The sequence below is a fragment of the Verruconis gallopava genome (assembly GCF_000836295.1).
Source record: "Verruconis gallopava strain CBS 43764 unplaced genomic scaffold supercont1.22, whole genome shotgun sequence".
NCBI classification, from domain to species: Eukaryota; Fungi; Ascomycota; class Dothideomycetes; order Venturiales; family Sympoventuriaceae; genus Verruconis; species Verruconis gallopava.
In genome coordinates, this window is record NW_015622158.1 from 271,482 (window position 1) to 289,681 (window position 18,200).

The window sequence follows — 18,200 nt, forward strand, 5'->3', positions numbered from 1 at the left end:
AATGTTCGCTCCAAAAACAACTTAAACGTGCTCTGCATGATGGCTGCCGACCTATAGCAATGCTCAATTCCAGTGCAAATTTGTCGTCCTGAGGTATATCCAGGCTGATCGAGATCGCAGCAGACGATCCTCCCAAAAGCTAGGAAACGGCCAAAACAGATGACGAAGTGACCTTGATTTCCCTCTCACTGGCAACGCCTACCGTCCCGCATCGCGAATAAACGTCTCTGTTCCGGTTCAATCTCGAACTCTTAACCGTGCATTGAGTCCCTCCGTAGAATTGGTTACCGTGTCACTGACGCTGCAAGAAATTCAGGATTTAAGCCCCGGTACCTCGGTGTAGCAGTGGAACTTAAAACATATTCTTGCTGAAGCCGTCACCTGAACAATAATGTTAAGCCTGAAGCCTTCGCCGCCTATGTGGCCGCTGATCGGAGAAATCATTATGACTAAATGGAATCCGATGTGCTGTGTCGCCCTAAAGGCGGGGACAAGGCCCTCAGTGCTTCTGTTGAAGGATATTGTAAAAATACCATCAGCTAAAAGTTTCATTGCGATACTTGACGAACTCTCTGAACCAGTTTGATTTGATATAAACATAGCAAGTGCCTCCTGGTTTCGCTCGTTAATCACTGCCTATGGCAAGGATACCCCGCAGAAGCAACGCAACAAGGCTGTAGGAAGTTGCATCGAAGGGCCTGCGCAAAGATATACTGCTCTCGCGCCGGATAATCGGCTGACACCACAGGGTTTGCTAAACGGTATCCGTTGGTTATGTATCATCAACAGGGCTGGGTGTCTGCGTGCCCTCATCAAACGATAGGCGTGCATTTGATCGCGTACATCGTGGGAAAGCCCAGCCACTAGATCTGGAGGTATACCCGCGGAACTTGCCTGTGAGGGTAGGAGTTTATTGTCCAAGTTCTTTGCTGTATCCTGTTGCTTAGTGACAAATCATTAGCGTCATTGCTCACCTATTCAGTCTTATGATGAATGAAGCCCAGTCTGCTTGGTCCACCGACCGCATTCGTACCATTCGTTGCCGTGCCGGCCACGAAATAGACCATTTAAGTGACGAAAACATGTGTCTTAGAAGGTCGAACAATAGTATTATCCTCTATGAAAGTGGACACATCATCTGGCCTCAGCAGATGGAGCAAAGCGCTCAATATTGCATTAAAACGTTCGAATGGACTATCGATTCCGCCATGGATACTTTGCAATGGTCAACGATTTGGCTTCTCCAGTATAATAAAACAGGTTATATTGCCACGGAAGATCCATAAAGGAGGCAGAACTCACGACATAGCATCATAGAATAAGAAAAGAGCGGGGTAAGGCTAGTGGAAGGGCCAAGTCACGGAGAGCCTCGCGGAGGCGAAGACTTACTATTGTAGAACTAAATGTGCTGAGCAAAGGTACTGACGCATACTTTCATTACAAAGCTTTTCCATTACGCCGTACAAAGCAGTTCACCTGCTTCAGGTCATTTGTTGTGAGCAAATCCACGACTTTGACCGAAAGGGCGGGCCTTAGACGCACAGTAGGACTACAAATCGCCAAACCTAATGGGCAGTAACCGGATGGTCGCGTCCATGTCCTTTCTTCGAATGATGTCTCTTGCAAGTCCGCGCGTAAGAGGTAGCCTATTCAGCCCGCATTTCTTACTGTCTCCACGGACGTGACTCAAACCTTTGACTTTCCTCCAACCTCATCATCCACTGCGTCCTCCACGGTGGCTTTGTGTGGCACATCTGTTTTCTCGATCTTTTCCCACTCCTCGTCAGATTCGTCGTCGTCATGGCTTGCCATTAACTTCTTCGTCTGCGGCTGTACCATCGCACCCTCAGGCGCAGGCTTATCCTTTGGCGCCTCTGGCAGCTTGTCCTCCAGCTCATTCGAGCCAGCTGCTTCGACCACGGCCTCCTCACTCGGAAAGTACTTTGGCAAAATCTCCTCATAAGCCTTCTCATCCTTTTCGAGGAAATTGCAAAACACAATTCTTTCCAGCGCCGAATCTTCCCTCTCGTCCAAAAAGTTCCTCACCTCGCTCACGGCTGCTTCTGCCGCTTCATGGGATGGATATCCGTACACGCCAGTGCTCAGCGCTGAAAACGCAATGCTCTTAAGCCCATGCTCCTCGGCGAGCTCGAGCGAGCGTCTGTAGCACCCTCGAAGCAAAGTCTCGTTTGTCCCGTCTCGCTTGGTGATGTAGTATACGGGACCAACGGCATGTATGACCTTCTTGCAAGGAAGTGAGTAGGCATCTGTTATCTTCGCGGAACCGGTAGGGCACCCGTTGAGAGTGCGGCATTCACGTAGGAGCGCAGGGCCTGCGGCACGGTGGATGGCCTGTTGGTTTTTTTAGCTCAGCAAAGTTCCTTGCCACGCACAGCGGTGATGTGATTGAGTGACGTATGCGTCGAGAAACGTACGCCGTCTACGCCGCCGCCTCCCAGCAAGGACTCGTTCGCAGCGTTGACAATGGAGTCGACTTGCAGCTTAGTGATGTCATTCCGTATCAAGGCGATCTTTGCATTGTGCCGTTCGTTCACGGGATGAGCAGGTAAGGCATGTGGCCTCAGACGTTGAAGCTTATACAGAAGCGGGAGCGTTGGTATCTCGCTGAGGGGTATTAGCGTCGTCATCGTGCGCTTGAGAGAAGGTCTTAGCCGATGGTTAAGTTTACGAGGAGGAAATCTGTGGAAGAAATGGAGCATCAAATGGTGCGAATTTTGACAGAGTAAAGTGGACAGACAGGGAAGATAACTGCGCAAGGCTGCAACCGAAGAGAGTTGTCCAGGTCAGCCAAGTGCCCACATTTCGTGGAAAGGACAAGCTTCTTGCGTGGAGAAGGTCGTACGTGGTCCAAGCTCCCACGAGGCTGTACAAGGCTGAGATATCGTGATCCAACAATGCAAAGTCCAGAAAACGAGACAATCAACCGATTGGGTTCCCAATTCGTGCCAGTTAAGCACACGTTTGATTCCTCGCTCGAATTACCTCAATTCGTGGTTCGAATTTTGCCTTGAATGCATTCCACCATGAACACTCGACACATTAGAACTACTCCAAGGAAAAGCATTGTCAAATTATTCGTAAATCAACTGACTGAATGAAGTAGAAAGGAAGCTCCTATAGTTCGCCCATCTAGCCATTACCACGATATCTAGGTTTGCTTACACCAAGACCGCTAGTGTTTCATGTAATTAAAGCAAAATGTTAGGATGGGTGGAACCAATCCTCGGAACGCTCTTTTTTTTCCACAGATATATTGAACACGAGTGCAAGGATATTTCTTCGAGATTTTACAGGAGCATTGTGTGCTCCAGGCTTAATTGGTCTCAGCGTGATCAAGACTTTGGTGCTCTTTGTCTCAATACCTCCTGGAATGAACACACATCGCTTCAGGCCACTCTCAAATGCGATGCCCAGAAGGTTGGATTCTGCCGCAACAGCTTCCAAGGGGCAGGGAATTTTAGCGAGAACTTGACGACACCTTTGCGAGCCTTTCTACCTCGCAATGCCATGCTGGCAAGAGCCCGTCGCTGAATCGCGTTCTAGGATCGGTCGCTTTTTGCCCACGGCGCGTTTTCTACCCTGTGTCGTAAGCCGAACGAAGGATCTGTGAGAGACGACAAAACGGAGCTTCTTCGAGGCTGCAAACCTACGTCAAAATAGAACAGGGGCGTCGGGAAACGACTTGTGGTAGCTGAGAGACCGACTGAGATCCACCAAGGACCAACAAGCAAGTGAGCGAGTGGACGATGCGTTCGAGTAGCTAACAAGATATTTATACCCGAGAGTTGTGTCCATTTGACCTCTCGTCAAATGCCTGACGTCAAGACAGCCAGCCCATGGGGAGAGTCTGAAGCATGGTAAATCCTGCTGCTGGCCGCCAAACCTTACAGACAATCGCCCACTTCTGCCAGTCGCGGTGATACGTATTGAATCAGTAGCAGGACAAATTGTGACGTTATCTGCGCAAGAGTGGCGGACGATTATGCACACGGTGTGGAAGGCTAGACGTAGCGGCTTCGAGACAGACACTGCATTCGACTTCTACGTACGTTCCGAGCTTGATTCGGATGAATGCCTGCCCATGCTGTGTTACACGGACGCAATAGCAGAAGTAAAGCGACCGTCGCGTGATTGCATGCTACATACTGTAAAACAGAGCATGAGGGCAGTGTCGGTCGCTGCTCATCAGGAATCCCCCTCGCCCGGGTGGCCTTCAAGGATATGCCGCGACGGTGTCGACTTATTCACTCCTGATGATACGTGTTCGGACGAACACAAACGAATGGGGGCGCCATGCAACGAACTAGAACTCGCCATCTACGTATGGGTGAAAGATATCCAAAGCAACCGTCAAGCCCCCTGCCATTCTGTACTCTGATCTTATGGCCTCTCAGCACATGAGCACAGTACGCGAGCAAAGAGAAAGGCAAGGAAAGAGAGGCAAGCACAAGCGTACTACAGGTGAGGCTGTGTGATAGAAGCCATAGAGGACAGCCTCCGTCGGACTTCGACGAAGAACCCAGTGCGTCAAGCTCTCACAAGATTGTCCGTTTCGCCCTGAGCAAGCACGTCGAGATTTGCATGCTATGTGGCAAGGCCGCCCCAGGATTACCAGACAGACGCAGACCGGTATAGGCAACTGCGAACACGTCTTTGACCGCCTACGTGTGCTCGCTATCCTGAACGATGGCATCGATCGCATAAAGTGCTCGACCGGATGTAACCCTTTCACCGTATTCGCGAGCTCCGCGATCGGCGAGACAGCGAAGCAAGGTCAGGCGAGAGGTACGTACCGTCGTTGTACCCAGCGACATAACATCACGCATCTGCCCAGTTGGACAGCGTCTTTTCGCGGGACGACAGAGCGATGGAGAAGGTGATACTGACACCGCGTCTCAAGCTGACCTTGCTCGAGTCGCACGAGGACGGATCGGACGACGTGAGACTCGTGCACGCGGTGAGGAGCAATGAACTGGCAACACAGTGGAGGCAAGCTGCTACCAGGCTCTGAAAACACATTGACCTGAAGACATATGCTGAGGAAACAGCGCAGCGTGCTCGGCGCGTCGAAGACGGTCGAAGATTCAGCGAAGATCCTAAAGGACATGCTGCCTTCCGACGCCGGAGAATGGAACCGGTACAAGGCGCCGTACGCGGTGCATCTGCGGCGCAGAAAGGAGGGAGTAGACGGTGCTGAGGGCACGGCTGCGGAGATCAGGACGGACGAGGAGGAAACTGAGGTGATTGGATTGATCAGCCTCAAGCCAGGACAGACGGTTCCGCTTCGCGACGAGTTCACCACGAGGACAGACCCGGCGTCTGGCGTGCTGCGGCTCGAAATTGGATATCTCTTTCTCCCTACTGCATGGGGCCACGGCTATGCCACCGAAGCCTGTGCTGCGTTGCTGCGCGCGTGCACGACGTCAAGGCTCGCCTTTGCTCCGTTCACCAGGCTAGTTATCGAGGCCGTGGTGGGCGATGCAAATGCAGCCTCAAGGAAGGTCGTTCAGAAGGCAGGCATGAAACAAGTCGGTCTGAACGAGTGGGACGGTGAACCAGTGTTCCTTGGTGGAGCATGGCAGGAGCCCCGAGTATGGGTTTATCGCTACGATGCGTTTGAGTAGAATGAAAGATGGTTCGAGTGTAGACTGCACGTGCAACGCCCATCCTCAAGTTGATAGACCGTGTCAACGTACAGCGTCGCAAGATAAATGAGTACATGCCTCGAGACGGGCGGGTGCTATTCCGCAAAAGGCCTCGAGTGTGCGGATAGTTTCGCGCAAAAGTTAATCTCGCGTTGTCACTTGGCTGGAATCTGATAGCGCTGAGCGCTGAGGCAGACATATTCGACGATCCTTCGAGAAGCCAAATAAAAAAAAAAACAAAAAAAAAAAAAACGGTCATCAGGGGACAAGGCTGTCGAGCGACGGATTATTCGATGGTGGGACATGACTTGCGTGTATGGTGAAGCAAAGCGGCTTCCGCTATACACATGCCGTTGGCGGATGCTTTTTTCCCTCATGCACCACACAAAGGCTTTTGAGAGAAATTCCTGGGCGGGATCTCTGACGATCCCACCCTTCCTTTCCTTCTTTCCCTGCAGCTTAACGTACCGCATCAAGCGATTTTGGCAGCCTACTGGCTGTTTATGCACGTCGCTCTGCGCAACGACGTGAAACGTACTTAAGCGTTCCACGAAACTGCTTGTGCTGCATTTGCGTCTTGCAGATGCGCGCCCTTCTTTCCCGTCCAGAGCCAACTGCCGGCAGAGTGGGGCGGTTTAACCGGCAGCATCTACGCTGTCAAGCGACCTGCTGAAATGACGCTCTTCGTCAAATGAGTGTCGGATCGCAGGCCCGCTGGCTCTAAAGGCGCTGGCCTCGTACGTTTTGTGTGGGTGGGGACGGGACGTTTGAGAGCAATTACGCCAGCGACCCTGCACGCACCACATGAAAGAGCGCACTGGGCAGACCTCGTTTGGAAAAGGAAAAAGAAACAAGACTGTTGGGTTCAAAGAATCGTCGCCCATAGAACGCGTGGATGCGTTAGGTTCCAATTTCACGATTGCTCCAGAGCGTGCAGTAGTGCTGTAGACGACCCGTCCTAGCAGATCGCTCCATAATGCAGACATCCCAGACTATATGCGATCCCGCACGCGGAAAAAGGCCGAGTAGTGAGAAGGAAGAATTAAAAAAAAAAAAGCTTTTTTTTCCTTCCTTGTTAAAAAGAAAAAGAGGAACGGGAGAGAAATTACGACACTGGTCACAGAGACGTAAACGACTGCTCCTTGAAGCAACACGGCCCTTTTGTCTTGGTGTGTCTTTGCTCGCAGATTAAGTTAATCTAGACGATTTGTCACTCCCTTCGCTCGTCCATCGTCCAAGCTCGTTGCCGAGAGCCAGAGGTCGTGATTGGGCACGAAAATCACGCCGGCACCTCACAGACACGGCGCCACGATTTTGGTTGGATGCACTAACAACCTTCGTTCGGGCGTCGCGGACCTGAAAAGAACATTCTGTGCTTCTAGCGCTAGCGATGGAGACGTCCTCCGAGGTCCCTTGCAGCCAACGCCACGAGGGAGACAGGCAGATAGAGGCAAAAGAGAGAGAGAAGGGGAGAGGCAGAGAGGGAGAGAGAGCGAGAGAGAAAAGGGAGAGAGCGATTTTTTCTTCCTTGGTGAGCGCGTGTCCTTCTGCAGCGGACGGGATGTGTGTGTGTGTGTAGCACGTTTACGTCTATAGTCGATGGCAAATGCCTTCATCCCTTCTGTCCGTGCCTTTTGCCGTCGACCAAAGGGCATCAATGCGTGCCGCCTATTGCCTCGTTCGACTATGACACCGAAGAACTAGTGAATGCTGAATGCTGGCCTTTGCAAAGAGCCTGAAAGCCCACGGCAAGGGCAAGGTGTCCTCGTGGTGTTTTTGCCGCGGTGTGCTTTTTCACGGTCAAGATGTCGTATCTGTCCATGGCGTCATGTAGCTAGGCAAATCCCGCACTTGATGAGAGGGAGGTACTCGCAGCGGACGGAATCCTATTCGGTAGGTGTAAAGTCCTCGTCCTATCCAGATAATCCTCCCTGGTCTTTTTTTTTATTCTGCTTTGTAACGTGGCGGCGCAGCTCTGTGGTGGTTGTTACATCGCTGTGGTTGGTCTTTGTATAGTCAGACCTGTCAAAAAAAAAAAAAAAAAGAAAAAAAAAGAAAAGAAAAATGCAGCCAACTATTGCTACCTCAAAATGTTTGCCACTCAATCATCTATCCGTGCTTCAGTAACCCTAGCGGGCAGAACACCGCAATGATGAACCACGCCTTGTTCGCTGCGGGCCAGGGCAATCAAGACGGAACGTGAAGAATCAAAAGAAAACACGGCTGTGTGGTGACCCGCTGGAGCAGTCAGAGCTCGAGGATGTGCAACCGCCGCTCTGACCAGGGACACGGGACGGAAAGAAAAAGAAGCAGTTTGATGAAGGATTTTTTGAATTCATTGAGATCTACGCGCGATGAAATCTCGATGCAACGTGCAGCGTCAGATGTGTGACGGAGGATCTTCTTTGGGAGAAGAAAATGGGTTGACTCGAACGGGATGATAGACCGTCATCCAACCCAGTGCTCGATACGCCCGCCAAAAAAAAAAAAAAAGGGTTGGACGTCGCGGGGCGAGCTCAAGGTCTGGACAAGGACGCAAAGGCGACTGTGCTGCACCAAACACAAGACTACACCGACCACACATTATGCCACGCGCGGAGCTCTTGCGATCTCCGCCCAAGCCCCAATATCTCGATCGCCATAAGCTGAGCGCAGGGGAGGCAGGTCAAGACCCACGATGCGAAGGCCTTTTGGCGACGCAAAGGTCGAGCTAGACTAATTCCTGTGCTGTTCGGCAGTAGCAAGCAGCAAAGCAGCTGAAAGAGGCAAAGGATGGCACAGCTTCGGAGATGAAGTCGATAATGATGATGATGCGAGAGGGCGAGAGGGGGGGGGGGGGAGAAGAACCACAGTGGGCCAAGGCTGGGGAGGTTACGCAAGGGCAAACAGCACGTGGCCTCGCTCGTACCCGCAAGGATCGGTCGCGTGCCGGGGGACGGGGGTGCCAGCGACAGCGATGGCTCTGACCGAAACAGAACGCCATCAGCATGCCCCAAAGGGAGGCGTGAGTGCTGTGCAGTGCCAGCAGCGATCTACCGTTGAGGGGGGGTCGAGCCAAATTGCTGTCCCACGAGGATCACCTACCAGAACAGCTTAGAGAAAATTAAAACAATGCAGATGGGATATTCAAGGGCTGTTCTTCTGGCGCGCTTGCGCAAAACCATGGTCACTCGAACGTGTGTGTGCTTGCCTGCTTGCTGCATGGCAATGCCCACCATGATTTCCTTTGGATCAAACACCTTTGGTTTATTTGGCTTCTTGCGATGGTGGAATGTTGAAGTCGAGTCAGCTCGATTGACTTTGGAGCTAGTAAGATTGCACTGGGCAAAACCGTGGATCGACACTGTGATTTCTTGAAAGTACCAACTGGGGGGGTAGTTCAATGATGGAGCTTGTGTGAGCGAAAAATTGAAAAAATAAAAAAAAAAAAAAACGAGTTGAATGGCAGGGTGTCAAACACTGCCATGTACGTACGTTACGCCGTGTTCCGTGCTCGGATATCCCGATTGAGATGATGGGGAAACCTGCCGTGTTGTGCAGGATCGTGACTGGCGAACGCCGTTTCGTGTGCCAGGTGAAGCGAGCGAGCGAGCGATAGAGAGAGAGAGCAAATGGCGAACGTCAGATTTGAGATGCCGTGAAACGTGCTGGTCCACAAGAAACATGCATGTACCACAGGAATGCCCTTTTGGCTGGCAGGCAGCACCATTTTGTCACGGAAGAGGCCGGAGCCGTGATTGGCGAAGCACCGTGGAGACGTACTCCAGTCCGGCGTCGAGAAAAGGTGCTGCTGCAAGAGCCAAAATAGGGCACATCTCATTGCCTTGCTCTGCGAATTGGCCCGCTTACTGATAAAATCACCCACGTCTCTCTTTCAGGGTAAAAGCACTGGGAGACGCAGCCGTAGAGGGAATGGCGGCGGCTAATCGCCCGCAGAACAACGGCAGCCAGGAATGCCTGGCATGCCTGGCCACGGCTGACAATTGATTCCACCGCCGGGACAAAGTTTAGCACTGGCCGGGTCCAGAGCACATGCGGTTTTCAATTTGTTATCGAGAGGGGGGCCCCCGCCGCATGCATGGCCAGGCAGAGATCCAGTCGGAGATTTTGCGCTGAAATTTGGGCCTGTGCAAACCCGGCGTGAGGGCGCCGGGTCTCGGTCGTACCCAGCTATGTCAGCTCAGCTCAGAGGGAGCAAAGGTACATGCTTGGTTCCGTGGGCTCGATGGCGACGGGTGATGGGAAGAAGGGGGGGGGGGTTTCTGCTCGACCGACAGTGGCGGATTCCTGGAGCGGCGACCCGATCAGACAGCTCTGACGTGCAGCATGATATCGAGGCGGACGAGTCAAGTTGCGGCGATGGAGGATGGGCGGGGGGTACACCAGCGCTTCAACGGTCCGCTGCAAGAGTGTGTGTCTGTCTGTCTGTCTGTCTGAGACGAGAGAGGGAGATCCACAGCACCGCTGACTGGTGTTGGAGAACGCAAAAACGTGAAAGGCGGGGGCGCAAGAGGGCATGGCGAATGACGGGTCAAGGGAGCCACGTTGTGCGGGTACCTAGTTTTGGCTCGAAACAGGCACCTGGTCGTGGATGGTCACACGTCCACGGGGACAGAGCAGCAAGATGCGTCGCGCGGAGGCGAGAAGAAGGGCTGGGGCTTGTCGAAGTTCACGACGTACAGCCAAGATCCATGCTGGTCTGCACCTGATCCTGGCCGTCGTCGAGGGCGGCGTGCGTGAAAGGCGGAGGCACTGTGCTGCAAGCCCATCGTCGTGTTCGAGACGGCCCATGCACCAGCGGCCGTGTTTTACCAGCGCGAGGGCAGTAGTACGCAGCAATGGCGGCGGCGGCGGTGGTGGTGGTGGTAAGTGGTGGTGTAGGAGCAGGTGGGCCACGGAGAAGGGGAGGCGTCGCAGCCCATCTTCGCAGCGTGCAGACAGCGCAGCACAGCACAGCACAGCACAGCACAGCACAGGCGCCGGTAGGAAAGGCTGAAGGCTAGTGGCGTCATCCGCCGGTGCTAGAACAGACGGATGATGGGGGGTGGTGGAGCGGAGGGCCGGTCGAGAGAGAGAGCCATGTCAGGCCACATATCCTGAAACATGCTGGACGAGCGACGAGCGCAGGGTCCAGCACGACGAGATCGCCGCGAGTCGAAAGGCCTCTGGGCAGCGCAGAAGTGGCCCGAAGACTGCGCTGGACGAGTTCTAGCGCGCGGCGCTGGCGCAATTGTGACGAGGCGGCCAAGCGTCGCTGGTGTTGCTGAGCAGGCGCCAGAAGCGTTGCGCCACCGGCAAAGGGGGGCGGCGGCGGCGCGGCGGCAGCGAGCTGTGCGGGTCAGCTGGGGCACTCGCACAGCGGACCGGAGCAGGACTCGACGACCAGCGCAGCGACGAACGGACGACGAGGACGACGAGGACGACGAGCACAGGCAGGCAGGGCCGTGGCGGGATGCCGAGCGCTGCGAGGGCGCGTGCAGCGCGCAAACGGTGCGTGGAGCCGGGCGTTGCACATGCAGCAGCAGGCTCGTTCCATAGCGTCGCGTGGCCGCACTGCGAGAACGGCGCCCAAGGCAAGTCCCAGCGCTCTCCGCTGCCCCCGGCGGCGGGCGGAAGAGGAAAAAAGAAACGACGACGCGGCGCAGAACCGCCGGCTGGACACGCCTCTGGCCTCTCCTCCATGCGCGCATGGTTTCGTGCATGGCCGGCGTGCCTGCTGGCGGCCCATGCCTACCTTGCCGCCCATGTGGAGGCCGACCGCGCCCAAGGATGTCTCCGACCTGGCGCGCGAGACGCGAGGTGCAAATGCTGAGGACGAGGGCGACTGGAGCCGTCTCCGCACCTGCAGCCAGCGACGATGCCGAGCGAGCGGCCCCTTGTCGACACCCACCTGCACACGTGGAATGATGAGATCCGATCGTCGCCCTGCACCGCAGCCGTCCCCCAAGCATCCACGCCGACCGCTCGCCGTTGCCTGCGTGCTGGCCCGGATGTCTCGCACGCTGCCGCCGGGCAGCAGGGCGGGCTGGCGAGCAAGCGAGGGCGACAAGGCGAGTGCCGTTGTGCCTGCGGATGCCGATGTTCTCCTCGACGATTCCCGGGGCCCATACCGCAGCACGGCATCCAACGACGTCCCGCCGCGGCCAGACAACGTAAGACGAAGTGGCCGATGGCTCGGCCGTATGCTCCAGACGCAAGTCCAGCTGTCCGAGGCGGGCCCCAGTTCCTCGTGTTGCTCTCGTCTTTGCCTCTCTCGCTCTCTCGCCTCCTCAATCGCGCGGCGCTCCCATATACGTACGCACACATGCGCACACAGGCATACCCGCACGCCCTTGGCACCCCGGCCCAGCTGCTGGCCTCGAAATCGCGATTGCCATGGACCTTTGCGGTTCGGATTGGCGCATATTTGGAAACGGCCAATTCGTGGCGGTTGGGGGCTTGCATCACGCAAACCTAGCGTCCAGTCCGCTTTCGCAGACACGCTGGCTGTGCCTGTGCACCCAGCGAATGCTAGCGCTGTCGGCGCCGTCGCCGCAAAATGCGTCCCGACATTCCGACACGCTTGCCTTCATTGCTCAGGAACCCATTGGACCATCGTGAACAGTTCGCCATCGACGAAAAGGCTCCTCCGTACGTGCCGAAAAGGTGTGGCCTGCGTTTCCACACCGCAGAACCTGTTACTTGCTCCTGCGCTCGGCGATGCGTGGGCTCCTTCGTGAAACTCTGGATCCTAACTCCCCTCACCCCCCCCCCCCAGTGCTCGTCCATCACCAGCGTCATCGTCAGCACCGGTCCTGCCCACATTCCGAGGTGCAAATCTCTGCCCAGCATCTGTTGGATCATGCCCTATCGAAATCCCCCCCCTCCCCCCACCCGTCCCGCCTCCCTCTGCGCTGGGCAAGCACTCCTTCCACCGAGCGTTTCGAACGCCTCGGGGCATCTGCAGCAGTTGCAGAAGTAGCACCACCAAAGCAGATCTTGAGACCCAACGCCGGCCCCAACGACGACTGCTAGCCCGCTCGAGGAATTCAGGGCGCATGAAGTCATATCCGCACTCTGTCCCTGTTACCCACCTGCCGAATCTACCTGCCTACCCACCATGCTGCGTCGTGGTGTGCGCCATGGCCCGACCAGCGCTCTGGCCATGATCCAAGGGAGATTGGCGGCGGCCAGCCATGAGTAGAAGTCATGCCGCCTCTTCTGGAACAATGACAGAAGATTCTGCCATGCAGGACACCCCTTCGCTTGATGCCGGCCCCTAGTCGTCGTATTAATTCGTCGGAGATGCTATCGACGTCAAAGCTCGTCAAGCCTCGCACGCCTCGTGCCTAGCCTGGTTTCGTGGACGGAGCTCTGCTTTCTGAAACCAATCCCCGCGTCTCGTGCATTCTGTCTAGCGTCCGGTACTGCGACCCACAGGCGTGCTTGGCTCGGCATCGTGTGTGGGCCAACGAGATTTCGCTACAGCTGCTAGGGACAACCGTTTCCCCAAGTGGCGGCTGCTCTGCCAGGCGTATTGCCTTCATGCGCGCCGTAAATAAAGAGAAGGCCAATAATCTCACCTGACGGCCTCTCCCAGACCACCCGGCTAACTGCATCCTTCCAGAAGTCGATCTGCAGCTCGTTCACCGTCAGGTCGAAGCAAAAATTCCCGCCCTCGATTTTAAATAAGTACATTGATTGCCGCAGGGTGTCAGGCCTCTGCTGTCCTTGCGGAGTACATGTGTTCGGCAGCCTCTCGTGCAGATCCTCGATACCACGACCCCAAAGGCCACCAAGCGATTTAAAGCCTAGCATATCGCTCGTTCACGCGGACCCACCACTCTGCTGAGGCTGAAGGCCCCCGAGATTCTAATAGCCGCTGCTTTGTCCTCCATCATCGCTCTAGGTTTTCCCGGAGCTTCCTTGACCAAGGCCCTCAATCCCCCGCGCCCACGGCTTCGACGTTGCACGAAGCATCACCTTCTGCCTCATGATTTCTGTGCAATACCCAAGCTTTTCGGGACACCCATTCGGTCTGATGGCGGAATCTGCGCTGCACTCGGCGCTCCCAACTTTGTCCAAAGCTGCTTCTGCGCAGCCACCGTTTGGCCTAGCCGCAGATTCAAAAGCAAAACAGACAACCACCAACACGACCACCAAGAAGAGGCCCTCGCGCGCCGGAACCCGCAGCGTCACCACTCTGACGGCCGCCCAGCTGGAGCGGAAGCGCGCAAATGACAGGGAGGCGCAGAGGGCCATCCGCCAGCGAACAAAGGATCACATCGACAATCTGGAACGCCAGATCCGAGAGCTTACGGCCTCGAGCGATACCAACGCGAAGTTGATGCAGACCATCCAACGCAATCAGGAGCTCGAGCAGGAAAACGCTCTGCTTCGATCGCGCTTAAATCACGCCGTTACCACAATGTCGGAACATGGTACGTATCTTGATCTCCTCACCACCCACATGCTTGCAACCTGCAATAAAAAAATTTTGCTTTTTTTTTCAAAAAAAAAAGAAAGAAAAAAGAAGAAGAAGAAGGTGATGATGATGATGATGAAGAGGAAGAAGAAAAAATAAAGTACAAGCACGCAAAATCGCCAGACCCGGAGAAAAAGGTCCGCCACAGCATTGATTGACTTGAGACCACCTGCAGGCCTAAATAGCGACCATATCATGCTCACGGGCAGCCCAAATTCACCAACACGTCGCATAAAACTGGCAACCCAATTACGCAATTCAGCCACTCCAGTTCCTCGATCGATACCGACTCCGTCGGTGCCATCCGTCGGTCCTCAAGAGCAGTGGGGTGCTACGTACAGCCCAGCAACATCCAGCATCGACCGATCACCGTCTATTGCGGACGTGTCGCCCGTAGCAGGAACCATGCGGTGGGGTCAGAATTCGCCCCAGGTGAGCGCCCCGATCCACGAGCCGGAGCGGCCGATGCACCCGGTCGACCCAACCATCCAGCAGTCCATGAACTACAACTACGCAATCGACTCCAGCGGGAGACCCGTCCAGCCCGTGCAGCCGGTCGCGTATCATTCAGAGGCGCCCATGATGCCCGCGTACACGCAGCCGGCGAGTCCTGCCGACTATCACGGCCGCCATCCGGGACAGCAGATTCCAGCCGCGCAGACACCCGCCTACGCGCAGTACCCGGCCGCCCAGGGCTTCATTCCTCACTCTCCGCACGAGTCCGATCCACACTTGCAGATGATGCACCGCCAGTCGTTAGACTCCCAGCAGCAGATCATGTACAGCATGCCGCCAAACATGAAGGCCGAGCAATGAAGCAAACCCGACCCGGACCGGATCTGACGATCCCGTTTGCCTTGTTTTTGTCTTTTCTTTTTTTGAATTCTCTCTTCTTCCTCCCTCCTCCCGAACGTACATGCTCGCCCTTGTGGAACCTGTCACTCGCTTGACTCCGGTGTTCGATCGTCGACTGCCGTGCATGGCCGTTCCCTACCTACCCACCTTCCCTCCGCACCGTTCTTTGCAAGCAAACTCATTCCCACAACAGCAAGGCGAATTCGGCGTTCCGTTGACTGGAGTCCATATGGATTATAGAGCGATCTGAGGTTGATTTTTGAGACGAGAAGGGGCCCACCGATCGAATCGGCCCGAAAAAGGGGGGGAGGGGGGACCCTGATGCCAGTTCCATGGAATCGCATCTTAGTTTCCTCGCCTGACCACAGCTCGGTACCGCATCTGCATGCTGCTACACGTCTTGACCCGAGAAACGGCACTTTTTGTCTTTTTTTTTTTTTTTTTCATTTCTTTAGCTGCTGGCTGCCGAGCGTGGACGTTTTAATGCCCAGAGTGACCCGGAAAAGTCCGGACTCCCCTTGGGCCCCCTTATTCTCGCCAGAAACTGGCCGCACTAATTTATTCGAGCTTTTCGGAACTCTTGGATTTCGCGACACGTTCTATTGGGCTTCTAAAGACTTTAGGGCACACATCACCTTTCTGTGACTCCTCTCTACAGCCCCCTCCTCACCCAGTCCCTGCGTCTGCGCAAAAAGAAAAAAGCAATCCAACCGACATGTCTCAAGATACACCGTCGTCAGACAGTACGCCTTTGGGACCAAACTCGGGGGCATTCCATGCACGGTGCAGCGCGGGGGTCATGATGCTTTCGCTTCTTTCCGACGCGCTTCGGCAGCCTGATCCTCACGAATTTTGGCAAGCAGCTCGGGATACTACCAGTCGTCAGTACATCTTGAAACGTGGCTCAGTGTCTATCGACGGAACGCACCCATCTTTCTCCCACGTCAGGGTGGCTCTTGACGCGGTTCGACAGCGTAGCCTCGCCCAGGTGGCCCCATCGTCCTTTCCTGAAGGTGAACTCGACGTCGTCTTTGCGGCCGCCGTTGCGAGCAAGCACGTCTCTTCGGAGCGCTCGCACGTCGTCCGGCACGTCCATCTCCTCGAACTTGGCGTCGTAGCTCACGCCCTGGAAAAACGGCACGCTGTACCGCGCTCCCTGGCCTCGCTTTGGGCTCAGCACCCGATGCGTGGTGCTCGCGCAGACGCCCGCCGTGAGAGCCTCCAGGCCTTGGCCCATCGCGACGACGAGCGTTCCCTCGATCGGAGTCGCATCGATCCACTCGCCGTCCGTGTTTTGCGCCTGAAGGCCGGGCTGATTGGAGACCTGCAACAGATAGGACGTCAACATACTGTCCTTGTGGGGGCCCACTCCCTGCCGCTCGACAGGGTCGTCCGAGTCCGTAGGGGCTTCCGGGTACTTGACGATCTTGAGCTTGTGCTGCTGGTTCTCGTCGAAGAAGCGATCGAACGCCGTCGGGGGCATGCCCAGCGCCTCGGCAATTAGCGAAGTGAAGAACATGCTGATCTCCGACATGCGCGCCATATACTCCTCGAAAACCGGGCGGAAGTTGGGCAGGTGAGCGGGCGAGGGCCATTGGTTTGGTGCCTTCAAGTTCCAATACAAGGGGTCCGTGGGCTTCGGCAGCGGCTGAGGCGTTGACAGGTCGAGCTGTTCACGGTAATCGCTGTGTCCTGCTGTTGTTTCGTTATTCAACTATTGCATCCCCATCGTTAGCGCTCTCGCTCGTTTTGTCTTTTATTATTATCCCAAACCTCCCCCATTCGAAATGCATAGCTGAGGAGCGGGACATCGGCAGGAGTTTTCTTTTTCATGTTTGCTTAATGTTTGCTTGGGAGGTCTTTTTTTTGGCTCTTGATATCCCTACACGTTGGCTCGCAGGAGCCTCTCATTTATGCTGTACATAATGAACCTTTTCTTCCTCCTTATTACTTTGCATAAGCCTCTGCATGATGTTTTTTTTTTAGCCCGACACTGATGTAACGCATAGCTTTGAAGAATTGTCTCTAGTCTTTGGTGAAAAAAAAAATGTCATATTATGTCTTGTAATCAATCCTTCGTGAAAAAAGCATCCAGTCTCTTTCCTCGAGGAGAGAAAACAAAAAAGGGAGTTCTCCTCACAAAGTCTCGTTCACTCTTGAAAAAAAAAATGCGGGAATCATAGCCAGGCCAAGGTACGAACTTCCGGGCCACTCGTGCGAATCAGACGCAAAGCAAAGATTGCGGGCAGATGGCAAGCAAAGAAGTGAAAGACGACTCACCCTGCTCCAGCCGAGGAAGCTCTTCTCATTCTTCATCTCGATCTTCTCCTTTTCAACAAGCGGCAGCACGTCCTCGTCGAAGAACGCCAGCGTCTGCTCGCGCACGCTCCGTATCAGGTCCTCGGGCAGCCCGGTGTCCTTCAGGTAGCAAAAGCCGACGTGCAACAGCGCCGCGCGGAGCTCGTCCAGAAACCGCGCCTTGGTCGTCGGCTCCCTGGCCGCCGCCAGCGACAGGATCGGTATGGAGGTGAACGACGACGACGACGAGGAGGAGGAGGAGGACGCCATGGTCGCTGTGGGAAAAGACGGGTACGGAGGAGGGTGCGTAGGAAGAGTAATAGAAAACGATCCGTTCCGGGTCAGGCCTTTTCCGACACGGTTTTCTTGTTCCTTTGTGAACGCTCGCGGGGGGAAGAGCTCTTCATTCGTTCCTCCCCTCTCTTTTTTTTTTTGGTCTCTTTTTAAAGCAAAGAAAAGAAAGACAAAAGTCCCCTTGGTTTCGTTCTGCTTCTCTCGCTCCTCGATCCCTTTTTGTGGACGCGGGTTCTCCAGGCTCGAGGCAGGCGGGCCCTCCCTCAACCGTGTTGGCGTGATCCGTCTTGCGTGCTTTTTGTCTGCGGGGGTTATGTGGATGTGGAGGAGCAACACAGGGCCCCCACTCGACGAATCGGACGCTTCGCTTCGTCCTCGTACCGGCTTTTCCTTTCACGTACGGAGAAGGTACAGGCCGAGCAGCATGAGCGTAATGCTCTTGATAAGGGCGATGCCCACGATGAAGGCGATGGGGGCCAGCGCCATGATTCCGATCTCAGGGAGTAGGTTCAAATGTCGAGAAGGGCAGCCGTGTGGCGGGTGATGCAATCATGGCGGGCGATGATGTTATGTGCCCGCTAGGGATCGTCGCAATGCTCTCCCCAGGCCAATGAACTCTTGAT

The 18,200-nt window shown here is 55.1% G+C and overlaps 4 protein-coding genes across 4 annotated transcripts; 2 read left to right on the top strand and 2 right to left on the bottom strand.

The window, feature by feature from the left end:
* Positions 1-1,357: 1,357 nt before the first annotated feature.
* Positions 1,358-2,813, bottom strand: PV09_06421 (uncharacterized protein). Its single transcript, XM_016360058.1, has 2 exons — positions 2,436-2,813; positions 1,358-2,352 (listed from the first exon to the last, which is right to left on the bottom strand). The coding sequence occupies exons 1-2, from the start codon at positions 2,718-2,720 to the stop codon at positions 1,687-1,689; spliced, it is 951 nt and encodes a 316-aa protein (XP_016212140.1). The 5' UTR covers positions 2,721-2,813; the 3' UTR covers positions 1,358-1,686.
* A 2,019-nt stretch (positions 2,814-4,832) lies between these two features.
* On the top strand, positions 4,833-5,917 carry PV09_06422 (uncharacterized protein). Its single transcript, XM_016360059.1, has 2 exons — positions 4,833-5,010; positions 5,075-5,917. The coding sequence occupies exons 1-2, from the start codon at positions 4,889-4,891 to the stop codon at positions 5,643-5,645; spliced, it is 693 nt and encodes a 230-aa protein (XP_016212141.1). The 5' UTR covers positions 4,833-4,888; the 3' UTR covers positions 5,646-5,917.
* A 7,529-nt stretch (positions 5,918-13,446) lies between these two features.
* Positions 13,447-15,241, top strand: PV09_06423 (uncharacterized protein). Its single transcript, XM_016360060.1, has 2 exons — positions 13,447-14,086; positions 14,306-15,241. Exons 1-2 carry the CDS (start codon positions 13,639-13,641, stop codon positions 14,944-14,946), a joined length of 1,089 nt encoding a protein of 362 aa, XP_016212142.1. The 5' UTR covers positions 13,447-13,638; the 3' UTR covers positions 14,947-15,241.
* A 165-nt stretch (positions 15,242-15,406) lies between these two features.
* PV09_06424 (uncharacterized protein) lies at positions 15,407-18,070 on the bottom strand. Its single transcript, XM_016360061.1, has 3 exons — positions 17,266-18,070; positions 15,914-16,699; positions 15,407-15,857 (listed from the first exon to the last, which is right to left on the bottom strand). Exons 1-3 carry the CDS (start codon positions 17,551-17,553, stop codon positions 15,783-15,785), a joined length of 1,149 nt encoding a protein of 382 aa, XP_016212143.1. The 5' UTR covers positions 17,554-18,070; the 3' UTR covers positions 15,407-15,782.
* Between the last annotated feature and the right edge of the window lie 130 nt (positions 18,071-18,200).